Source organism: Dreissena polymorpha, chromosome 8 (assembly GCF_020536995.1).
Source record: "Dreissena polymorpha isolate Duluth1 chromosome 8, UMN_Dpol_1.0, whole genome shotgun sequence".
NCBI classification, from domain to species: domain Eukaryota; kingdom Metazoa; phylum Mollusca; class Bivalvia; order Myida; family Dreissenidae; genus Dreissena; species Dreissena polymorpha.
The window spans coordinates 7,474,014-7,501,163 of record NC_068362.1 but is presented as its reverse complement, the minus strand read 5'-3'; the positions used below and the strand labels follow the sequence as shown (position 1 = coordinate 7,501,163).

At 34.4% G+C, this 27,150-nt stretch overlaps 1 protein-coding gene and 2 non-coding genes across 3 annotated transcripts; 2 read left to right on the top strand and 1 right to left on the bottom strand.

Annotated features, from left to right (window-relative positions):
- Window positions 1–7,609: 7,609 nt before the first annotated feature.
- Window positions 7,610–9,970, bottom strand: LOC127842343 (NF-kappa-B inhibitor alpha-like). Its single transcript, XM_052371806.1, has 2 exons — window positions 8,762–9,970; window positions 7,610–8,352 (listed from the first exon to the last, which is right to left on the bottom strand). The coding sequence occupies exons 1-2, from the start codon at window positions 9,792–9,794 to the stop codon at window positions 8,342–8,344; spliced, it is 1,044 nt and encodes a 347-aa protein (XP_052227766.1). The 5' UTR covers window positions 9,795–9,970; the 3' UTR covers window positions 7,610–8,341.
- A 6,476-nt stretch (window positions 9,971–16,446) lies between these two features.
- Window positions 16,447–16,587, top strand: LOC127843296 (U4 spliceosomal RNA). Its single transcript, XR_008032204.1, has one exon. It is a non-coding gene; the product is annotated as a U4 spliceosomal RNA (small nuclear RNA).
- Window positions 16,588–23,291: 6,704 nt separating this feature from the next.
- Window positions 23,292–23,432, top strand: LOC127843294 (U4 spliceosomal RNA). Its single transcript, XR_008032202.1, has one exon. It is a non-coding gene; the product is annotated as a U4 spliceosomal RNA (small nuclear RNA).
- The last annotated feature ends 3,718 nt before the right edge of the window (window positions 23,433–27,150 follow it).

Genomic DNA, 27,150 nt, shown 5'->3' with positions numbered 1-27,150 from the left:
CAAATTCTTAATATGGACTTTTTGTTTTGTGTGGGGTTTGTTAAGAATTTATTCAATTGTAATGTAATTATGTTATGCTGCAAGAAGCAATATAAAAAGGTCATGTTCGTAAAACAGTCATCAGCTTTATGTCAATCGGAAATTAACACACACTCAATATTAATTCAGCAATGACTAAGATAACGACTAAAAGTTAATACAATGTTCAAAATGCATGTTAATACAATGTTCAAAATGCATGACTCAGTTCATGGTTTAAGTGGTGAAGTGGAAACCAAATTATATATAAAAATAGACCATATAAAATAAACTTCAAAACTCCAAAACCAATTTTCACTATACTCACCATATTCAAAATTTGTACTACGTTATATATTCTGAGCAAATTGCCATTGAACAATAATAACAACATACACTCGTGGTATAGCCTTATTTACATAATAATGAAACATCGAAGCAGTACATGTATAAAATATGATAATATCTGCATTAGTTTGTTGCGCCCTAGATAGCATTTTATGCAATTGAAAATTTCAAAATAAGTTACCATGATTCATATAAAAAAGACTAAAGTAAGGAAATAAAGTCAGTGGTATTCATGATCGGCAAAATCAACTGGTTCAAGTATGGAGTTTTTTTTACGAAGAAATGACGCTGCCGGTATTTATATAAATTTCGGGATCCCATTCATTGGTTTCCATCAATTTCCGTTTTCTATGTAAGTTGACTTAAATAGATTTTATTAAGATCAATTCTCCGAAAATTAGTTCATCTTATTATACGGCCGTTAAAACAAAATGTGGGGCTTATTATGGGAACATTCGTGGCGGGCGGGCGATTCGGCGGTTCCAGGAGAACGATTTCCGCTTAATAACTCAAATAGTTTAAATCGGATCGACATGAAACTTTGTAATAATTTTTTATGGAAAGTAACTCGGCCATGTTCGATAACCAGTCGGATTTCACCAAGCACTTCTGAATTCCGGCACATTGTCTCTAAAACAACAACAACAAATAAGACGTATGTCCGTTGTCCAAGTTCTCCCCGCGATAGTTTATATCGGATCATCGCCAAACCAAATGGTAATTTTCGTGGGCATATAATGTCCACCAAGTTTGATAACCAATACAATTTCATGAAAAATGACCTTTCAATTAACCCTAATTTGCCAAATAAGTAGTGTGTGATCTCCAATAAGTGGTTTACGGTAAGAACAACTTTAGTTTGCATGAACCAATTTTGATGACACTTTGCATTTTGCAAGCTTGAATGGAGACCAAGCATGGGATTGTATATAGGGGAAGTCAGGTCAAGGTCTCTATTGTTAAACATACAAATAAACAGTTTCCGCTTAAAGTAAGGATTCGGGTATAGCATTCAACTGCTGCGTGTAACTGTCACTGTTATTTAAAGTAGAAGAACGGTTCCCGTTCAATCCATTTAGTTTAGAATGGTGAGTTATAACAAAATTTAGTGTGTAAGTAGCATACCTGCAGAGCATGCATGAGATTGTATTAATGGGCAAGTCATGTTAATGTCAAATGCACTGTTACTAAAAATCAAAGAACAGTTTCCGATCAATAACTTTAGGGTAGATGGAGGTCTTGTTCTGAGATTTTTTGTTGCGATTTCTGTCATGTCGACCGCGCTTCGATTAGAATTACATTTCGGACCAGTTAGATTTAAACAAAGTCAAGTATAAACTGTTATTTATACTTTCTTTTAAAGTGTCAATACTAGCATTGTTCACATCGGAAATAACATGATAAGCAAATTGATAAAACTACAGCGTTTCTGCACTGAAAAGGAATGCACTACGTAACAAGAAAATAGAATAAATCACAGTCATTGTATATTATAACAAAACGCCACATGTTGATCTTTACATCAAAAGCCCTACTGACAACCTTTGTAGATCAAAAGATAATATCGGTATCAGCACAGCAAGAAATCATGATGTGAACATAGGTTCATAGTCCCAAACATTACTACTATGATGTGAACATAGGTTCATAGTCCCAAACATTACTACTACATATGTATCATGATGTGAACATAGGTTCATAGTCCCAAACATTACTACTACATATGTATCATGATGTGAACATAGGTTCATAGTCCCAAACATTACTACTACATATGTATCATGATGTGAACATAGGTTCATAGTCCCAAACATTACTACTACATATGTATCATGATGTGAACATAGGTTCATAGTCCCAAACATTACTACTACATATGTATCATGATGTGAACATAGGTTCATAGTCCCAAACATTACTACTACATATGTATCTATATCGGTGAACATAGGTTCATAGTCCCAAACATTACTACTACATATGTATCTATATCGGTGTCGAAGATGGATACAATCATGATGTGAACATAGGTTCATAGTCCCAAACATTACTACTACATATGTATCTATATCGGTGTCGAAGATGGATACAATAACGTTAATTGTGACAAAATATATCGCAATAAACAACAACAATCAAAAGTATTATCACACTGCGTGAGTTTGGGTAATTTTGCACGTGCTGAATACGTTCGCAACCCTAACCAAATGCAAAAGTAACTTTCTACAATATATTTCAAAATATTGCTAGGCTAATTGTTCTTTAAATATCAGTCTGTTTTTGTACGACTCAGAATAAAGATGTATTGAACGTTTCCAAATAAAGCTTTGCTCAGCTACGACCACGTCCTACGCTAGCATCGGTTGAGTGTGCCGTAGCAACACATATATAAATAAACTCGATGGATAGTTCTTTGCTCTTTATTCAGTTGTTAACATAAAGTTTCCAAGTCCATATAATTCTTTAAATTAGTTGTTAATGCAATACTTACAAGTCCAAGTAATTCTCTAAGTAATTAATAACGTTTCCAAGACATGACAAAATCAGTCTAACTCCACCCAGACAGGACCCAACCCCAACGGGGGGCCTGAAAATAAACCTCTAGCGTCTCTCCTATGTGTTAAATCCTTCTTGTCTTTTAGTGTCCAAAACGCATTGCTTATATACATGTATCGTTACATAAACATGTCAACTTGATGGGTCAAACCAATTTGTTGAAATGCATATACGGGCGTATTCTTATCTGGTAATTGCATCGACACGAAAACAAATATCATTCAAACGGACTGAACCCATTTAGAGGCATGCTTCTATTGTCAACAAACTAATGAGTTCCGGCCATACTGACGTAAACACAAGGCATGCAAGATATATACATCAATTATGCGACACTGAGTCAGTCACATTGCATCAACAAACTGACGACTAGCAAGTGTCGCTCTCATCACATCTCCAAAAGATTGTCGAAGAACCGTAAGTAAATGCGACGGAAGCGCATTGTACTCAAGTGAGGTTTTCATACTTCAATCGTTGTTTGCAATGAAAATGTGTACGTTCAGCGACCGACAGTGAAAAACAAATGTTCTATATCGTCAGATTATATAATAGACACTTACTGTACAATTTTACTATATTGTTTTAAATTTGCATTTGTGATAGAATAAACGTATGAACCGTGCTCTGGGACAATGGGATTTAAAGCATATGCTCGAATATTCCCTAATCTGGGACGACACTTTCCGCCTAAACAGGATTTATGATAAGAACAGAATTCCTGTAAACGAAAATACCATAAAGGCGGAACGCATATGCATTTAGCCCTGTTTTCCCTGTTTTCAAATTTTATATCAAATACTATACATGTATGAATGTATCGCGTTACAACTGAACAATTGCAACCATTGTCCTGTGACAAATAATCGGTTATGTTTAGTATCGGTTGGATAAAAGAATCGAAGTTTCAATATGAGCAGATATGATCATTTTGGTGTATTGCAAATGTACAAAGGAAATTGTGCAGCAAATAAGTTAACAAAAACATACATAGTCATAAATGTGAATTTTGGTGTATTGCAAATGTACAAAGGAAATTGTGCAGCAAATAAGTTAACAAAACATACATAGTCATAACATTATTATAAAACGTGTTAAAGGTATCATTATCGCTATCATCATCGTCGTCATTTTCGCCATTATTGTCGTTATCTGATGGAGTACATGAAATAACAAGGGTACGGGATACAAGGCACGCCTAAGAATATCTTCCACGTCTTCTCTCCTAATCCAATCGGAAAAAACACACTCAGTATTGATTTAGATACGACTTAAATTATGGCATTTAAGCGAGATTATACGATTTGTTATATGTGTTTAATTGTAATATATTGATAAAATATGTTTATTTAACACAAAAAAGGCAAGAAAAATTATACATTAAAGACGAATTTCATAAAATGCATAAAATCCGATGTGAAGTAACACTATACTTGGTGAATAAGATGCCAATACCAAACTGTTGCTACTTGCATAAAAACTGAGCATTAATTAATAAAGTAGACTAACAAGTATATACTGGTAAATACTGATGAGAAAAGCGATTGAGAGTTAATAATGCGGTGTACATGTGTCTTCATGATTGTCACATCTTGTTTTAATAAAAAACAATATGAAAAAAGCAGAAACAATACAAACATGCATGCTTACCGGTAATTACATTGAAACCTTATCTCAGTAAAATCATATTGAGCTGACTAAGTGAAACATCAAAACAAAAAGTTATTAAAGGGGCCTTTTCACGTTTTGGTAAATTGACAACATTAAAAAAATTGTTTCAGATTCGCAAATTTTCGTTGTAGTTATGATAGTGTTTAGTAAACAGTAAAACTGAACAGTTACCATGCTCTAATATATCCATTATATGCATCTTTTGACGATTAAAAAATTATAAAGCGTTGCAACGCGAAACGATTGAATAATTTGGAGAGATCTATTGTTGCCGTTATATTTTGTGATACTAAGAGGATTGCTTATATAAAGTATACAATACATTACTCATTGTATAAGCACGGATGGCCGAGTGGTCTAAGCGATAGACCTTTTTTTCAGGGGTCAGTGGTTCGAGCCTAGTCGAGGGTTACTTTTTTCTTTCTTAAATTTTTTTTTCATTAAGATCTAATGTTTACATTTATCAATATTAAGCAGTTAATGACATGGAAAAATCTGTAAAAAGGCCCCTTTAACGAAAATATCAATTGTTGTAATTTAAGTGTCGCATAGTTATGCTTTAAATTTGGATATTAAATTTTGATTTGTTATGAAATCTTGTATGCGTAATTTGTGAAAAGAAACATATGCAAGGTAACATTCATTAACTCCGATTTGATCATCCTGTAAGTATGCTTATGTCATGTATATCCAAGTTCATATGCAGAATGTGTTGTGTTTATATTAATAACAACGACGGGTATACACAACTTTGAACCCACTATCGTGTGGTTTAAATGACCGCCTGTTCCATTATTGCTATTTTTTTTATTTTACTGACATTGAGCCAAAAAGTTCCACTAGAATTTCGGACCTGCATCGCTGCTGATATTTATCTTTAAGTTGCAGTTTTAGCAGAGTGATGTTTCATGCCATGTCATCTAGTATATTATAAGTAAATGACCTTAGTTCCTTCATTAGGACATAATTATACATGCTTTAGATCAGCCGTTTCGCTACAAAGAATGTAATTTAAAATTGTTTAAGATCGTGTACTACGCGAAAATCCATCTGTTGGGTGACTCGAAAACAGGAAAATGTATGGTCATATAGACTGTACTCATCAGACATATCGAAATATTTTCACATTTATCTTTCACATTAATACAAAATCATAATAATATTCCAAAGGGATAAAAAATATGTCGGTAATTCTTTTTTAATTTACGCAAGTACATACATTTTTATTTATCGCCTGCTTACTATAACAGTTTTCCAAAGCGAATTCTGCGTTTCTGATTCACTAAATAGAGTGTGTTATATCTGGTAAAAAGTGTCGAGTAATCTGGAATACAAGTGTCATTGTCATTGAGATGATCGGTAAAAGAAGTGTCCATGACAATATGACATCCGACTCTTTAAACATTTGAATTTTCTCAAATACGTTAGTAAACTAAAATGTAACATGTTGTAACATGAATGGACATATTGATCTTTTATTTGGAATAGTTGGCACGTTCTTGATTTATTTCCAAGTATTTTTATTTTGTTCAAAATGATTATCGACGGAATTTTATCATTTTTTGTATAAAATCTGCCGTTTTTCCACGAATTTCTTTCTTCGCAATTTGAAGTACTATACCATTAATCGATCAACCAATGTTTCGTGTCTGAAAACCAAATGAACAGAACATAAATGCAAAAATAACTGAATAACTCGCCGCTCGCGCGTGGCTTTTGTTGTTCTCTGTTATCGAAGTGTCATCTGTTATCAAAGTATCCGCGCGTGGTAAAGGTCGACTTAAAAATAAAGCATAAACTTGAATGCTCAGCGACCGATGTTCACCATAATCAGTTGTACTTCGTGAAATTGTCTTACCTGGTAGCTGCATATTATAACATTTTAGTTTGGCATAATTATTGATATACAGAAGATTCGTGTCAGCAAAAAATAGAGGCGGTAGATTCCTTATCGGGCAATTCAACTTGTAATAGCTTAGAAATTTCTTTTTATCAATTTTCTACATTATTTAACATTTTCGATGACGTTGTAACTATTTATATTATTTTCGGGATCCCATCGTTGTTTTTCCTGATAAGACCGTAGTTTCATAAAGTTGACCTAAATACACTTCATTTATAAACTGTCAATACATCCAGGGAGCTTTTTGTTGTTGTTTTTTGTTTTATGTGAATTACTAACATCCTTAGTTGCAGTTATTTCCCCGTTATTCAATTCTTCCAGATTGGGAAGTGTTTAAGAAATATTTAAAAGCTTATAGAACTTTCTCCGGAATATGGAATGTTTTACGTCTGCACACACACACGAATGCACGCACACAAGCACACACGCACACACACATGCACTCACGCACAAATGATCGCACGCACGTACACATGCACGCACACATGCACACGTGCGCACACGGACGCACACAGACTGCATCTTACAAATGGAAACCTGGTGCATTTTAGCAAAAAATGAAGTTTTACCAAACGATAAATAAAACATATGTTGCTTATAACACTTTTCCATTAGATATTCTCACTTTGGATACAAATGTGTAAAACTTTTAAACCGCTTAAGTCAGCGAAATATTGTGATTTTAGATGGTTCCAAAATGCAAACAAAATCATTCACACGTGTGTTTGACAATGGTCACTAATGCATTCTTTTCGAGTGAGATTGTAATATGAGTCGTGTTCTGAGAAAACTGGTCAAAATTCATGTGCGTAAAGTGTCGTCCCAGATAGCTTGTGCAGTCCGCACAGGCTAATCAGGGACGACACTTTCTGCATTAATTGGATGTTTGCTAAGAAAAGACTTCATTTAAACAAAAAAATGTCATAAACACGAAAAGTGTCGTCCCTGATTAGCCTGTGCGGACTGGACTGTACAGGTTAATCTGGACGACACTTTACGCACATGCATTATGCCCAGTTTTCTTAGAACACGACTAATATGAAGCTGTATAAAAAACGATGCAGAATTGTAATTGCTATCATTCTTCATTTAGATATGTTGTAAATAACAAACAGCTTTTACGAGTAACTTGTGTCTATATTTGACTGTTAACATAAATAACATAATCAACAAATGTGTTTAACACAACCATTAAAACATATACAATAAAATCAATAAGAAATTAAATTAAATTCAAAAATATTATATGAAATTAATACTAACAATAAATAAATGTAATGTGCATTATGTATATACATGATAAAGCACATTGCGAATAAGATCTCCATCTTTACCGCCCTATTGACAGTCAGAATACAGTGCAATAGGTTTAGCAGAGTACATGTGTATCTTTGTTCCAAAACACAATTTCATTTGTAATTGCATTAATGCATCTGTATTTTCATGTGTTAAGTAGAAAAGATATAATACAGGTAACAGTTCAATAAGTGAAATTATTTGACATATTACACATAAATGTAGTATTACACTGCTTCAGTCTTGGTGCACAAACATAGAGAACTTCCCTCATTAAATACCACATGTCCGTGGTGGTACAAACCAGGAATGTCCTTAACAATCCTTATGAGATCAGTTGGATTCGCTGTAAAACTCAGGACAACGCTTACTAGCAAAGCTACGTCAAGCGATGTGCAAGTCTTTATCAAACAACGGCGTAAGGGACGTGACCGGGAATTATCGGGCCGTTCCGCACAGGCCTGTAACTCGCATCATTTCTCTACAATATGTTTGAAGAGTATCGGGAAGATGCGACGGAATACAAGTTCATTCGAGTGATGTTTCCTTTCTTCACTCGTTCTCTGCAAGAAAAATGACAACGAACGTCAGGGACTTAATGAAAATAAACGTATATTTTGTCGGAGTATACAGTAGACCATTGCTAAACACGTCTATGGTATTTCGTGCGATGATATTTTAATAACTGCAGTTATTAACTTTTTTCACGATCAAACCGTCCGTCAACTTTTATCAAAATGTATGCATGTGTACATGCATCGCTATATATTTTATAAATAATTACCATTTCAGTGCGACAAATAAGCGGTTATTGCTAGTATTGGATTAAATAAACGAGTCAAGATGACAATATTAATAGATAAGAGAATATCCTGTATTAACAATTTGCAAACAATGATACCATTCATTAAATTGTATACAAAAACATGATTATACAAAAATGAAATTGTTATGAAAAAATGTTTAATATACCTTCATCACTATCACCAGCATTGTCATCTTCGCCGTCATCGTCGTCGTCTGAATAAGTAAATGAGTCATCAGTGATGCAGCTACGCCTCAGAACTTCAATAACATTGGCTTTCCTATGAATATCCGTTCTTCCGTACGCTAGTTGCAACGGTACTTCTCCTGAAAAGGTTTGAGCATCCACTCTTAATCCGGGGTTCCGGAGCAAACACGTGATCATGTGTGTATCACCGGACTCCACGGCGAAGTGAAGAGCGGTGCGGCCGCTCTTTCTGTCGGGGGCGTTAATGTCTACTCCGTTGTCTAACAGAATCTGCACTAATTCCCTGTCACCCTTACGTACAGCAATGTGAAGGCATGTCTGTCCATTGCTGTCGTAGATACCGAGCCAACCTGAGGGTGACGCGACTTGGGAATGGCACAATATTGAGAGGCTTTTTATATCGCTTCTTTCACATGCAATATGAGCTGCTGTCCTAAGCTTGCTGTCCTGAAGTTTTGGGTTTGCCTCTAAGTCTACCAGTAGCTGAACTGTGCTGTAGCATTTTGTAAGCACTGCCAAATGCAGGGGCGTTTGTCGTTGGTTGTTTTGATGATTCAGCATGTCTAAGTCATAAACTGTGGCTAACAACTTAATCCACAACTCTATAATTAGCGATGTGGCATAGTTGCAAATAACCGCTAGGTGGATTGGAGTATCGCCCTCGTCGTCTTTTATCGGTGGTAAAACGTTTTCTGCTTCATCAATCTCGTCTTGCGCCTCTTCACTGGACGTATCCAATAGCTCTTCGAACAGTGGAGTGTCCGTTGCATTGATATTGATGTTGCTAAAAGTTTCGATTTCGATTTCCAACCTTGATAGTCTCATGTCTTTGCTCTGTTTCGTGTGTTGCCCACTGCTTTCTACATATAATGTCGTGTCTTTATTGTAGCGATGGTCGAGTCTAATGTTGCCTAGCATGACCATGCTAGGTAAGTTGTCTTGTTCAATATCTGAATCCATATCGAGACCCATACTCGCGCGATCACTAGCCATATTGCCAGAATTCTGATAAATAACACGAATATAAAAATCACATCTAAAAGAAGAGGAATCGTATTTATTGTTTATGTCACATCCACGTTCTTATTTAATACAACGTGTTACTATTGCATTCAACTTCTTGAATAGTTATGCAAGTGTTTGTACTTGACGCTCCTCTTTAAAGTGCACACATTTCGGAAAAGAAACTGTGGGATCCCATATTATATAGGCCAGTGTAGGTCCCGTTTTGACAGATAAGCCATCTCTTTACCAGGAAGAAAACCCCGCGAACGTTAGTTTTTTTTATATAATTCCTTTTGTTCGTCATTACAAAAAAAGTTGAAAAGGTTATTTGTATAGAATGATATGGTATAAGCTTCAACGTATTAAGTTACAATTAAAAAAACGTCAAATATAACACTTATGTTGGATGTGTTACAATTGAGCAGAATTGAATAAAATATCGTTCTAAAGTCTAATCTGACAATAGAAGATAAATAAAATAATTATGCACTTTATGACATGTTTTAATTTAATTGTGTGGATATCAATTTTAAATAACATAATAAAATTCATGCACAATGCATGTTAAGTTTTGATAGCGTTATTGTCCGATATAAGGCCAAAGAAAACTTCATTTGTTTCAACAATTATCGCCTAAAAATTAGAAAGGTCGGCTAAACTTTGTCTTTGTGCATATTTGTATGATACACGTGTTATTTCCCACTTAAATAAAATTGTTCAATGCCATGCCTATATCTAACCAGAGGATATTACAATTGATCCACTTCATTATGCCACTACGTGTATATATTGTAGATTGTTCCATAGTAGATTTATACCACAACCTTGAGTGTATCGGCGACTATTATGTGCTGTTTATCTGTCGGCCTCGACCTAATAGGAAATTCCTTCGGGCTTTCATATTGCGCATTTGCGTTTTTCTTTCCGACTTGAGCAGACGATTCAAAATAATATCGAAGTGCATTTATTGTTAACACTTATTTTAGGAAGTGGTCCAACATTTTAAAGTAGGTATATAGCACTTCACTTGTTCAGTGCATAATACTCGAGAGCGTTTCATATAAGTAGTAAATTCAATCGAGCTAAAATAAATACGTCTTAAATAGTGCATAATAAACATATCGCGGAGCGTTTAAAACACATTTATAAAATGAATCATAACAAAAATATTACATGACCACAATTATAAAAAAGATGAAACAATAAAATCTTTCTGGTTTTCCTATCGATCCCCTCCTTACCAAGTTTGAATCCCAACAGATTTTTTTCAAGCATGTGTTTTATAACGAATAAACTGATGAGGGCCTGAGAATATGTCAGAAACTATGAGTATTCGAAATATATAATTGATAATTGTTAATTTTCACAAGAACAACAATACATTACACATTACAAATGACGCAATGCGATATAATCGACATTTCTTTCATTTCATGTCTTATTTTGCAATTGTTCAAAATTGACCTTTTTATGCCCCCGTTCCAATGATCGGGAGTATATTAGTTTTGGCCTGCCTGCCTGTCTGCCTGTCTGCCTGCCTGTCTGCCTGCCTGCCTGCCTGCCCTCCCGCCCGTCCGTCCGTCCGTCCGTCCGTCCGTCCGTCCGTCCGCCCGCCCGCCCGCCCGCCCGCCCGCCCGCCCGCCCGCCCGACCGCCCGTCCGTCCGTCCGTCCGTCCGTCCGTCCGTCCGTCCGTCCGTCCGTCCGTCCGTCCGTCCGTCCGTCCGTCCGTCCGTCCGTCCGTCCGTCCGTCCGTCCGTCCGTCCGTCCGTCCGTCCGTCCGTCCGTCCGTCCGTCCGTCCGTCCGTCCGTCCGTCCGTCCGTCCGTCCGTCCGTCTGTCTGTCTGTCTGTCTGTCTGTCTGTCTGTCTGTCTGTCTGTCTGTCTGTCTGTCTGTCTGTCTGTCTGTCTGTCTGTCTGTCTGTCTGTCTGTCTGTCTGTCTGTCTGTCTGTCTGTCTGTCTGTCGGTCTGTCTGTCTGGCTGTCGGTCGGTCGGTCGGTCTGTCGGTGACCGGGTCTTTCTGTCGGTCTGTCGGTCTGTCGTTGTATGTGTCACAAACTTTAACCTTGGTCATAACTTTTGCAATATTGAAGATAGCAACTTGATATTTGGCATGCATGTGTATCTCATGGAGCTGCTGTCCGACAAACCACACAAAAATAGGTCTGTTCGAAGAACGCGCGTATAAATATTTCAAATATGTACGATTGATTTGTGTGTTGCCGGCTGACCTATATGATTTCATTTATTTTCTTTTTTTCTTGTGTTTTTCTATTCTGTAAAATTAGAAATCTGATCAATAATATATAATGAAGCGAAATAAGCCAACACCCCGTAATTGATTTGCGTGTAATGCAGCTAAAAACTGCGCAGCAAAACGGCATTTTGATCTCATAGATACAACTTTTGATCATTCATCAACACCGACCACAATCAACGCCGTATATCTTTTTTAAAGATATTTCTTGTTGTTTCTACTCTAAACCTCAAATATTTTATTCGTATCATCATTATGTTTGCTGTAATTGTTTTTAGAGAATATACGCTCAACCAAGTTCTGAAACAGGGTAGTTTTCTGGCAGCACATCTAATGTATGGCCCTTGAATCATCCTAATTTATATTGCCTCAAAAAGTACGCGCATCATCAGCAAATTCACGTCCTATCAGAATAGTTTAACTTATATTAATACATTGAACAGACAGACAGATTTTTTTTATTCAAGACCAATACAAAGTACATCGTCTATATATATATACAACCGCACATATATATTGTCACGTGATTTTATACAAAAAAAAATAAGCAGAAAAAAATATGTTAGATACAAAAAAAAACAACAACACAGAAAGCAAAACTCGTGGTTTTTTAAAATAAGATTGTTACAAATGCAGTTGGTAATATATTACATACATTATAAGTATACAGGAGATGAATATATTATGACATATCATTTATCAGTCTTGATCGTATAGATAGCGCGTTTTTGACAAACAGTGACAGATTTATAAGTTCCATTTTATCCTCCGTTTTTAACAAATTCAAATATTTATAAACAGATGGTTTGATATAATAGTTGTTTTTTATGTTGTTTTTTTTTCTAAAATCATTATACATAGGGCATACACAAACAAAATGATATTCATCCTCAATGTCATTTAAAACACAGAACATGCAGTATCTTAAAGATCTTTTATCTACATTTCTAGCGTATCTACCCGTTTAAATTCTCAAAGGGTGTACAGATAAACGTAATCTACTAACATATGCTCTTAATGATTTAGGTAAAATATTTAGATATGGTTCATATACTAGAGATGTTTTAAACTGCCTATACATATCCATCATAGAGCTTTCGTTCACATCATTGTACCATTTAAGTTTAAAAGAGTCAACAATTCTACATTTAAATACAAACAAAAATGATTTCATATCAAAAGCATGCACATTTTCGAATACATCTGAAAAACCATAATCATTTAACATCTTTTTAACATTATATACCCAATGTGTGCAACCCTTTTCACAATATCTAACGGCTTCGTTGTATACATATTTTAAAATGATGTTATCGCTTGACTGCAGCTTAAACCAATATTTCAGTATATGTACATATCTATGTTAATAAAGCGGATATCTCCCAAGTTCGCCATACACCATATTATAACATGTATTAAGTCTAACTTTTAATGGACGTTTTAAGAATTTTAGATGCAGCCTTTCTAATTCATTTGACATAGTATATCCCCAAACTTCTGCTCCATAATTGATAATAGAGCCAACAAAGGCATCAAACAATTGACAAAGAGTACTAGCTTCAAATCTTAGTCCTGACATTTACAAAGTAAAACATTCATGGCCTTAAGCCCTTTACCAACTAAATATTCTTGATTAAGATTAAAACTACCAGTATAATTTAGAACAACTCCTAAATAGTTAAAATCACTAACAACTTCTATTGGCTGACTATTGTAGGTCAACTTCTCTGAGGTCAGTAATCCACCTCGCTTACAAAAAAACATAATTTTGGTCTTATTTATGTTAACCTGCAATCCCTAATTATTGCAGTAGGTGTACAAATGGTCTAAATGGTTTTGAATGTCTGTTGGATTTTTACCTATAATGGCCATGTCGTCAGCAAACAAAAGTAATAAAATCATAACATCATCTAAATTTATGCCTGCATGAATATCATCTTGGAGATAAAGTTCCAAGTCCTCAACAAAGAGAGAAAATAGCAAAGGGGACATTACCTCCCCTTGACGCAAGCCTACTGAGAATGAGAAATAATCAGAAAATGAAGAAAATGACTTAACACATGATTTAACATTGTTATACATATCTATAACAACTCGTAAAACTTTACCCTGAATTCCCGATTTATATATTTTCAACCAAAGACCGTTTCTATAAATAGAATCAAAACATTTCAACATATCGACAAAAATAACATACAGACGTTTATTTTCAAACATATAGTTCTGAATTAATGACTGAAGTATAAATATTGCATCTACAGTAGAACGTCCTTTTCGAAATCCGAATTATGCGTCCGAAATAATGTTATATTCATTGCATACATTTTCAACTCTCTTATTAATAACTGAGGTAAACAGTTTAGAAAGACAGCTTACAAGTGTTATACCTCTGCAGTTGTTTACATCTGACTCGAAGCCCTTTTTGTGATACGGGGGTATCGTGTGACCAATTAGCACGCGTATTCATGTTTAACTTCTTATTAATCGTTGCAGTAATGTAGCTCTTGTTAACTATCACCACAACTTTAGCTTCGTGAGGTATGAAGCTGCCTCACAATTTTGAATCGCAATCTTAAATTAAAGATTTAAATAGGGATTTTTAATGATAGTGGTCATCCAATAATTTCCATACGAATCTTGAGTCGGAATTTGAGCAACCCAATGTGCCTTAAGTCTTAAACTGGACACAGATAAGGTTTGTAGTCGCTGGGCCTGTTTATTACTATAAAATAAAGCTTACATCACACCCCATCCCAAATATTACCACTGCGAAGTCTCAACAGGATTTTCCTGAAGCCTATGACACATAAACTTATATAAGTTAAGCACTGATTATGTTAGTTACGGTAAGTTTATGAAAATGAACAATCACCATAACCATATTCATTTCAAAAAGCAAATGGAACTGCTTAATTTGTAGAAATGACATCTACAAAAGGCAAACTGGTGGAATTAATATGTCTGACATCGCATGATGAATTTTGCAACATGAAGATTTTGTGTGTGTTAACTTTTGTTTAAGGAAGATTAATACACGAAACAAGACATGTTGATGACACAGAGACAGTTAACAGTATTTGTCGGATAACGAATGAATCAACTTATGTATGTGGCTTTAAGTGATACTATTTGATAGATTTACCCCTTGCTTATGATACCAATGGTGGTTTAGGTGTGGTGTAGGTATTATATCAAAATTGTGACATGTGTTGTAAACTCAGTAAAAATACTAAGATAAAACCAGCAAAGTACGTTGAACTAATTTTAACTTAATCTTATTTAACAAATAGCCTAAATCTATTTATCGTAGCGCAATCGCATAAAGTCCTTGTCGTTAGCAAACTCGTTTAAGTTTGATTAATCGTGCACGTCTTACTACCCATCGCCCAACAACTTTACATGACGTGTCATTTATGGGAGAAGAAAACAATGAGAATAGATTTTTCATCGACAAATATGAATTATAATCATCTTCTGCATATCATTATATCATGGTCATTCGGAAATTTCAGAAATACATATAGTGAATGTTTTTATGCTTCACAATTCAGTTGTTACTGAAACTTATGTCGCACGATTGTAATTCAGACTTGGTCCTTGCTAAAAACGGTAGCTGATCACTTACAATACATGGATACATAATTGATCCGCGCTCTGTGAAAAGGGGCTTTAATGCATGTGCGTAAAGTGTCGTCCCAGATTAGCCTGTGCAGTCCGCATATGCTAATCAGGGACGACACTTTCCGTCTAAACTGGATTTTTGCTAAGAAGAGACTTTATTTTAAAAAGCAATACCATAAAAGCGGAAAGTGTCGTCCCTGATAATCTGGGACGACACTTTACGCACATGCATTAAACCCCCTTTTCACAGAACGCGGCTCATATATATGGCGTGCAAGTTCAAATCAATATGTGGTTATTTACGCAAATGCACTTAAGAAAACTACAGTCATAAATGAAAACACAAACCAAATTACCTGATTACTAGATGGGAAAACCCCAAGGCTAAGCTATTTTTAAAATCGAAATCCCATCACTTATGAATTATGGTTTGATCTTAAAAAATAACGTTGATGTGAAATAATTGTGATTTATTTCCGTTGCATGCTTTAATTATGAATAATTCATAGAACTATGTATGTGAAAAACTGACAGACTTTAACCAAACACGCACTTCTGACACTGTGGAAGTTTTCTCCCTTTTTTATATGGGACGTAATTATAATTTACAAATCACACTTTGATATTACAAACAAAACAATTATTCATTTTTCAATATTGTTTTTGTGTCTGTATTAATTGTTTGTATCATAATAAGTAAAGTATATATTTGTATAAATTTAATACATAGTTGATTTATATACTGAAGTTTTAAAAAGTACATTAGCTTTGCGCAGTGGCGGTACCATAGCCAATGAGGTTTATCCGAGGCGTGGTTATTGCTAGTTGAAAACTATACCCAATACCCCGCGCCGACGCCCTGAAATATGGGCGGCGAGCGCAATATTTTAACGTCCTTACGGGGACTGATATGACTAAGACTATCCATTCAGCATCTCAATCGAAAAATTATTTTAATCCACTTTTTTACCATTGCACTGTACAACCGTTATATACTATTAGGGAGGCGGAAAACTACAACGGGCGAGGCATGGTCAGGGGTGATAACCCCAAAAAAGGATTCGGGTAAGGGTAAGGGTTGGGTTTAGGCTAACCCAAACCCTAACCCGACCCCTAACACTAACCCTAACCCTCTAACCCCCCCCCCCCCTTGCGCAATACCATACCATGCCTCGCCCGTTGTAGTTTTCCGCCTCCCATACTTTTATACTAATAAACACAAATAAACAATACGCTTACTGTATGCAAATAAGGAATATGGTGTGAAAAACGTTGCAAAAATCTATGTCATACTTCAGTATATGTTATTCATTCAATGGTTAAAAAATATATGCGTTTTAAATAGGGGTATTTTTAACAATTATACTTGCGACACAATTCAATGATTAATTTGTCGTAAAAAATATCTTTTTTAATTTAAGTGTGTATTTAAAGATATATTTACTATTGAAATAATTATTAAATAAAGTATGTAAAAATAAACGTAGGGTTAATTTAAATGATCAGAGTCCGACTTTGTAAGTTAAATGTGTTTTTTCGGCGTAGCTGTTGAAAAGAATTAAGACACACGAGATACGACGGGAACGAGCATAGAGGATCGCGGTCGGGCTTTCGGTATGCTTGATAATTGTATAATCGGTAATCAGGTTTGATATCCATTGCCATTATAACATAAATGGCGATGTATCAACTATCGTTCTTCTTTTGTTCATATTCAACTGTTAAAATATAGAATCACCAAAAGTATTAAATTGACATTCGAAAGTCTGGCGTCAACGCTACACTGCCGCAATAAAATACCTCTTTGAGAAGTTATACATAAAGTGGGTCAGATGCGGACATATATCTTTTAATATAACGTGAATAGCATCGATCAAGGCAGGAAGCGTGATTGCAAACGCAAACTTTAGTGTGATCTGATTCATGCTGTTCGTTTTCTGATAATAAGACAGGGTTGACTTGTTTGATTTAAACAAGATTTTAATGAATTATTTGTAAAATTAAATGTACACACAGCGGTATAATACTTCCTGCTGTCTTAATATATTCTTCATAGATTACGAATATTACAAAATAGCAAGTTCAAGTTTAGAAAATATGAAGAACTTTTGTATTGTGTTACTAAATATTGTCCTTGTTAGTATAGCCTGCTCTCTTGCCCAAAATGTTTTAGTCGTTTTATTATTAACTTAATTGCTACACCAATGTTTATACCAAATGTTAATTCATCCGACACAAATAAAGTTTACTTTGACTTGAATACAGGCGTATTTTGTGACAGATTGTCACGCATATTGGTTTGTAAAATTACTAATAAATCGTTATAGCACTTTAAATTTACATGCTATGAGACTGTATCCAAATTTTGAATCACAATACTACATTTAAGATTGAAATGAAGATTTTTATCTTTTGTTCGTTTATTTAAGGTTCGTTGTCGCTGGGCCTTTTTTAAGAAATGAGTACGTGGATTAACCACCATGCATTTATGATTTCATCATAACATCCCTTCCTTCATATTACCAATGTGGAGTCTCAACGGGGTTTCCAAAAGCCTATGACAGTTATCGACACATAATGTTAGTTAATTAATACAGCTCTTTACCATAACCATTTTCCTTTCACACAATCAAAAACTCTTTGTGTGTACATCTTTTATCTACAGACTGTTGTGAAATTGCATGTCATGACATGCCACAATTTGCAACTATTAGATATGTTCTTTCTTTATTTATATAATGTTCCTTAATGTTATTCAAATTACAGTATTCGCATTGTTTTTTAGTAAACCATTGAGATGAGTTGGCCTCTCTGTTTGTGTTTTAACGCCAGCCTTTGTGTTTAAGGAAGTTTTATACACGGAACAAGAATTGTTCATGAAAAAGTGACAGTGGATTATATTCATCGGAAACCAAATAAATCATGATGTATGTTGCTCTAACTGGTACTGTTGTTTAATATATTTGCAAATCCATTGCTAATAATACCAAATGTGTTTAGGGTAATGTTTTAAAAACAAATTGTTGCATGGGTTGTTAATTCGGTAAATAGACTAAGGTAACACCAGTGTGAAGGTTAATTTAACCTACACGCATTGTACTGGTTTAACTTTTATATAATTTTCAAGCGATTAAAATTTCAAAAGGTTCCAGATATATATTTATTGTAGCTTGTTGCATCAAATCCTTTTCTTTAAAAAACACTTTAAGCTCGATTCAGTGTGCCCATCTTACTAACTTATTATCTTATGGTAGTGCACCTCTAATGGGCACATATCCAAATATAATCTAATTAATTATTTTCTTAATCAGCATCATTTCACTGAACTACATGCAAATTTGTAGGTAGGCTTTCCATGCTTTTTAAAAAAATATACCGATTTTTTCAAAACCACCCCCACGCTCGGCTTTTGTCCAGTTTATTTTCACCCCTGGGGTATATAAAAGTTCCATAATTCATTCAAATTTCCAAATATGGGCATGCAGTTGGTGTGTACAGATGCTGTAAAGGTGTTTAAAGTTTAAACAAGATGAAATAAGTATTCTTTTACAGACATTTATTTTTTACAAATTTTTATCTATGGAAGAGCACCATGAAATGTAAGTGATTTCAGCCAAGTAAAAATTGGGTCGGTTAAAAACAAAGTGTCATAAAATTCAAAATAGTATCATTTAAGTCATATTTTAAACTTAGTTTTTATAGAAACACTATATACAGCAAAAATACCAAGAACTAGACAGATTTACCGTTTACTTTTTGAAATAAAAATAAAAATGCAACATGCATGGTTCGTATTTTCAACAGTAAATCACCCAATTTCGCCATAACGTTGTTTTAATTTTAATAATTGAAAAATGTGCATAAAAATTGCAACATATTTAACAATAAATATAGCTTATATGCCATATTAAATCAAATTACGTTAGAAAATAAATAAAACGCGTCGCAAAAAAGTATGCGTCGTCGGCAGGATTCGAACCTGCGCGGGAATATCCCAAAAGATTTCTAGTCTATCGCCTTAACCACTAGGCTACGGCACCTAATAGTTGGCTCTTCAACCTTCGAAGAAATCGCGGGAAATCATTAGAGGTGCACTACCTTAATCTCGCAACAACTTTACAAAATTACATAAAGTACCATTTTTCGGTGGGAAAGAAAAATGAGCTTTTGCATAAGATATCGCCCAAATGGTGCAAAAATGTACCATGTGCTTTCTAATTTCAATCTCACATTGAACGAGCATAGAGGATCGCGGTCGGGCTTTCGGTATGCTTGATAATTGTATAATCGGTAATCAGGTTTGATATCCATTGCCATTATAACATAAATGGCGATGTATCAACTATCGTTCTTCTTTTGTTCATATTCAACTGTTAAAATATAGAATCACCAAAAGTATTAAATTGACATTCGAAAGTCTGGCGTCAACGCTACACTGCCGCAATAAAATACCTCTTTGAGAAGTTATACATAAAGTGGGTCAGATGCGGACATATATCTTTTAATATAACGTGAATAGCATCGATCAAGGCAGGAAGCGTGATTGCAAACGCAAACTTTAGTGTGATCTGATTCATGCTGTTCGTTTTCTGATAATAAGACAGGGTTGACTTGTTTGATTTAAACAAGATTTTAATGAATTATTTGTAAAATTAAATGTACACACAGCGGTATAATACTTCCTGCTGTCTTAATATATTCTTCATAGATTACGAATATTACAAAATAGCAAGTTCAAGTTTAGAAAATATGAAGAACTTTTGTATTGTGTTACTAAATATTGTCCTTGTTAGTATAGCCTGCTCTCTTGCCCAAAATGTTTTAGTCGTTTTATTATTAACTTAATTGCTACACCAATGTTTATACCAAATGTTAATTCATCCGACACAAATAAAGTTTACTTTGACTTGAATACAGGCGTATTTTGTGACAGATTGTCACGCATATTGGTTTGTAAAATTACTAATAAATCGTTATAGCACTTTAAATTTACATGCTATGAGACTGTATCCAAATTTTGAATCACAATACTACATTTAAGATTGAAATGAAGATTTTTATCTTTTGTTCGTTTATTTAAGGTTCGTTGTCGCTGGGCCTTTTTTAAGAAATGAGTACGTGGATTAACCACCATGCATTTATGATTTCATCATAACATCCCTTCCTTCATATTACCAATGTGGAGTCTCAACGGGGTTTCCAAAAGCCTATGACAGTTATCGACACATAATGTTAGTTAATTAATACAGCTCTTTACCATAACCATTTTCCTTTCACACAATCAAAAACTCTTTGTGTGTACATCTTTTATCTACAGACTGTTGTGAAATTGCATGTCATGACATGCCACAATTTGCAACTATTAGATATGTTCTTTCTTTATTTATATAATGTTCCTTAATGTTATTCAAATTACAGTATTCGCATTGTTTTTTAGTAAACCATTGAGATGAGTTGGCCTCTCTGTTTGTGTTTTAACGCCAGCCTTTGTGTTTAAGGAAGTTTTATACACGGAACAAGAATTGTTCATGAAAAAGTGACAGTGGATTATATTCATCGGAAACCAAATAAATCATGATGTATGTTGCTCTAACTGGTACTGTTGTTTAATATATTTGCAAATCCATTGCTAATAATACCAAATGTGTTTAGGGTAATGTTTTAAAAACAAATTGTTGCATGGGTTGTTAATTCGGTAAATAGACTAAGGTAACACCAGTGTGAAGGTTAATTTAACCTACACGCATTGTACTGGTTTAACTTTTATATAATTTTCAAGCGATTAAAATTTCAAAAGGTTCCAGATATATATTTATTGTAGCTTGTTGCATCAAATCCTTTTCTTTAAAAAACACTTTAAGCTCGATTCAGTGTGCCCATCTTACTAACTTATTATCTTATGGTAGTGCACCTCTAATGGGCACATATCCAAATATAATCTAATTAATTATTTTCTTAATCAGCATCATTTCACTGAACTACATGCAAATTTGTAGGTAGGCTTTCCATGCTTTTTAAAAAAATATACCGATTTTTTCAAAACCACCCCCACGCTCGGCTTTTGTCCAGTTTATTTTCACCCCTGGGGTATATAAAAGTTCCATAATTCATTCAAATTTCCAAATATGGGCATGCAGTTGGTGTGTACAGATGCTGTAAAGGTGTTTAAAGTTTAAACAAGATGAAATAAGTATTCTTTTACAGACATTTATTTTTTACAAATTTTTATCTATGGAAGAGCACCATGAAATGTAAGTGATTTCAGCCAAGTAAAAATTGGGTCGGTTAAAAACAAAGTGTCATAAAATTCAAAATAGTATCATTTAAGTCATATTTTAAACTTAGTTTTTATAGAAACACTATATACAGCAAAAATACCAAGAACTAGACAGATTTACCGTTTACTTTTTGAAATAAAAATAAAAATGCAACATGCATGGTTCGTATTTTCAACAGTAAATCACCCAATTTCGCCATAACGTTGTTTTAATTTTAATAATTGAAAAATGTGCATAAAAATTGCAACATATTTAACAATAAATATAGCTTATATGCCATATTAAATCAAATTACGTTAGAAAATAAATAAAACGCGTCGCAAAAAAGTATGCGTCGTCGGCAGGATTCGAACCTGCGCGGGAATATCCCAAAAGATTTCTAGTCTATCGCCTTAACCACTAGGCTACGGCACCTAATAGTTGGCTCTTCAACCTTCGAAGAAATCGCGGGAAATCATTAGAGGTGCACTACCTTAATCTCGCAACAACTTTACAAAATTACATAAAGTACCATTTTTCGGTGGGAAAGAAAAATGAGCTTTTGCATAAGATATCGCCCAAATGGTGCAAAAATGTACCATGTGCTTTCTAATTTCAATCTCACATGGTACCTTTTTGCACCACTCACTGGGGCGATATATTCATCTTCCGCTTATCATTGTTACGTGTGGCATTATCTCATTTCAGGAATACATATAGTTTATGTTTTGAAGCTACAAACTTTATTTTTAACGGTATGTTGTCGCAAGAATTTAAGTAAGACATAATCCTTCAAATAATCGGTCACTGATGACTTTGAAATACTTGTTTTCGTAGTTGTTACTGGCAAATAGAGCCCAACATACCGGTACTACATTTTACATGAATGCACTGACAAAAAATGCAGTCATGATTAAAACAATAAACCAAAGTACCTGATAAATATTGGGAAAAAAAACATAGGAAAAACTATTTTAAGAAATCCCATTTCTGATGAATTGTAGTTTGATCTAAACAGTTATAGTTTCCCTAAAATTATTGGGATGTATTTACATTACAAAACTTTAACATCAATACCGGTAGCACGGTACCGAGAAAATATGTGTTCAACTGACATGAAGTCAATCTTCAAAAATACACGCACAAATAATATTATGGAAGTTATTTATTTTAGTGAAACGGGGCGTTATAATAATTTAAAAAATCAATCTTTAATATTGAATCAAACATAATTATTCACTGTGAATGCGGCTTTTGTGTCGTAAGCCACTGCGTGTATCCTGAAAAATGTATACATTGTGTAGTAACTAAATAAAGCTTGTATACATATACTAAAAATTTGTTTCCATATTAGCTTTGCGCAGTGGCGGTACCACAGACAATGAGGTTGATCCGAGTCGTGGTTATTGCTAGTTGAAAACTATACCCAATACCCCGCGCCGACGCCCTAAAATATGGGCGGCGAGCGCAATTTATGAACGTCCTCATGGGGACTAGCGAAACAAGTGGAGAAAAAAAGCATTTCAATGAAGCAAACCTGGAAAATTAATTTAATCAATTTATTCCATTAACAGTTATACCAATATACCGGTTGTTCATGAAGCAGCTATATTTGCAAGTGACAAAACACTATGTATGAACACATAATCAATACAGATACTTTATAAATTATAAGTGCGGAATATGGCATGACAACCTTGCGCTATTCTTTGTAAAATATGTTATTGATTACATCGTAGAAAAAAATATTTGCTTTCAAAACTATTTCTGTTTGTTTCTTGTAAACATATTAATTTTCTTTTTGCGACGTAATGCAATAATGCATGTTTTTAAAAAGTAAGTCTCTTCTAAAAGATGTGTATACTGTAAAAATATGTATGTACACTACACGTGAAAATAACGAACGGTTAAATTCGGACGATCAGAATCCGACTTCGTAATTAAAGTGTTTTATGATATGAGTCGTGTTCTGAGAAAACTGGGCTTAATACATGTGCTTAAAGTGTCATCCCAAATTAGCCTGTGCAGTCCGCAAAGGCTCATCAGGGATGACATTTTCCGCTTTTATGGTATTTTTAGTTTCAAGGAAGTCCCTCCTTACCAAAAATCAAGTTAAGCGGAAAGTGTCGTCCCTGATTAGCCTGTGCGGACTGCGCAGGCTAATCTGAGATGACACTTTACGCACATGCATTAAGACCAGTTTTCCCAGAACAAAGCTCATATGTGTGAATTTGGGAACACGAGGATGGGTAGAGAGATACGCGGTCGAGTTGTCTGTATGCTTGATAATGTACTTGCGTCAGTCATATTTTAGAACAATGGTAATTATAAAATAAATTGCGATAAATCAAACATAATCGCTAACAAGCGGCATATTCATTAACCCATTGCATGCTGGGAAATGTGTCGTTTGCTAAAATATCGTCTGCTGAATTTCTAAAAATAAGCATTTTCTTCGATATTTTTCAATAATACTATCAGAATAGCAAACAGTTTGGATCCTGATGACACGGTACGTTTTGTGGCGTCTCATCTGGATCCAAACTGTTTGCAAAGGCCTTCAAAATTCGGTTCCAGCACTGAAAGGGTTAACGTGGTGTGTTTGTGTGAGTGCCTCAGACCCACGGAGAGCTTTGCCAGCGGGAGTCTAAACTCCTGACATTGCTTCCTAAGCTGGACAGATTGAAGAATATAGGACATAAGGGTATCAGCCACCTTTCCTCGGAGCTAATAGGTATGAGAAGGATCTTAATAACTTGATGATAACAAACTTGGATATCTGCGTTCCTTTGTGCTCGTGTTTCTTATGTCACGTAGCATGTCTATATGTAGTATTGACCCTCTTAATGAATACATACGAATTTAGGAAGTGAAACAATACAGAAACACGCATGTGTTATATGACAATATAAAGTTAAATGTGTTATTTTTGGATACAACAACGAAAACAGCATTTAAATCGGCATTGTTTTATTGTTCTGACAAAATAATGGCTAGACTTAATCCCTGATTGGTTGCAAAAGTTTATTACTATGCGCATGTGCTTGTTCTATAAATAGTATCTTAATGGAAAAACGAAACTCTTTCTCATGTTGTTCTTAAAATATGTTAACTTTTTTTCAAAAACAAGCAGCATATAAAACATTTGATAAAACTACTAATAAACCATAAACAAACTAACATAATTATGTGTTACGTAATTTATAAATCAAAGCATCACCCTGGAATAGACATGACATACTTTCCAATGAACACCGGAAATCATGAGAATGATCGTCGTAATAGTCATGAACAACCATCAAATGTTTTAATACTTCTTAAAATTAAAAAAAAAACATTTACTGTCTTGCACTTCTCGATGGTGTTTCGTTAAAGACACGAAACTATGCAGGGTCGATACTATGAGAATAAGGGATAGGTCAGAAAATCGTTTAATTTCACAAACTGTACTAGACCCCTTTGTAAAGAAATAACTTGCATATCTTTTAGAACAGACTTACTTTTAAGATATACAAAACAAAATATACGTACAAAGAAGTTAATTATTACTTTACATTGCATTATAATGTTGAAAGTTCATATATTGTATACGATCATTGAATGAATAACATATTTGACGTACAACTACAATTCATAAGGTAGACGTAAATATATATAAAACCATCGGGCAGTTTTTGTGCTTTATACAAATGTTTTATCAGTCCCCGTAAGGAAGTAAAAAAATGAATATTCTTTCCGGATTTTAATATAACGACGATGCCAATTTGTTATTAATTAAAACAAAATTGTATTTAATTCCTGCAAAATGTATTTTTGTCGTGATACACATAATGATTTAAGGACAGTAGTTATATTTAATATGAATACTTAATTTTACTTTTACATCCAAGTTTGTTTTTTAAGTTATAATTACTTCCCATTTAATTAAGGGTGACAACTTCCATCGTGTTATTTTCGCATGTATGCTTATAATATGCATGGGTTATGGGATTTCCCATTTTAAATGTTTGTGTATATGACATTATTCTGCTTCAAAGCATTCGTGTTAAGTGCAATCTTTTGGTTTGTACTTGCTGTCCAAATATCTGTATGCATGTATTTTAAAGTAATCAAGGACCAATTCTACCATGTCTATTTACAAATCTTGCGACATATATTGGAGCATCAAATCATTCAACACATGTATTCTTGAAATGAGCGAACGACAAATGAAAGCATGATAATGCAGAACATGAATGCAATTACTGATTAAATTGAATCTTAGTTGTCGATGCTAAGAATCTTATTGGTGTTTTATTTCACCAAAATATGATATTTTATGTAAGTTTGTTGCGCTAAGTTAAGTAAGATCAAAAGAACTTAAATGTTTTGATTAAGATATGGTCATGATGCAATTGAGCTATATATATATACTTTTGTATCTATTGCGTCACTGAATAAACAGATAATGGTAAAACCTGCACAAATTAACCCTCACTCATTTTCCTGGTTTTGCCTCTACCCCTTAATCTATTTACTGAGTTCACAACACATGCAACCTTATTTTATTATATAAAAACTCAATTATAACACCTTTGGTGTTTTAAAACGACAGTTCCACTTAAAGTCGCATTAATTAGTTGATCAATTTGATTTAAAATAGATAAAGTCAACTGTCACATTGTCATCAACATTTCTTGTTTACTTTATTTACGTTCCTTAAACACAAACGCTTAAGTTTAAACACAAAAAGACAGGCCAACTCGTCTAAACCTAGCTCTCATAAATGCTTTGCGCATATTGTTTTTTCCTCATTTTGGCATATTTCATAAAATTAAAGCCAAAAATATACCGGTTGCAAAATGCACCATGAGATGACGGAAATATTAATTTCACAACAGATTGTCGCTTGTATATCTAATATGTACAAATAAATCAGTATTATTTTGCTGTGTAAAAGTGATACGGTTATGGTTATGGTCATTTCATAAACGGGAGGCGGAAAACTACAACGGGCGAGGCATGGTATGGTATTGCGCAAGGGGGGGGGGGTAAGAGGGTTAGGGTTAGGGTTTGGGTTAGTGTTAGGGGTCGGGTTTGGGTTTGGGTTAGCCTAAACCCAACCCTTACCCTAACCCGACCCCTAATCCTAACCCTTACCCTTACCTTTTTTGGGGGTTATCACCCCTGACCATGCCTCGCCCGTTGTAGTTTTCCGCCTCCCTGTTTATA

What these genes read in the sequence shown, in the direction of transcription:
- LOC127842343 (XM_052371806.1), bottom strand. Translation starts at nt 9,794, where the DNA reads ATGGCTAGTGATCGCGCGAGTATGGGTCTCGATATGGATTCAGATATT.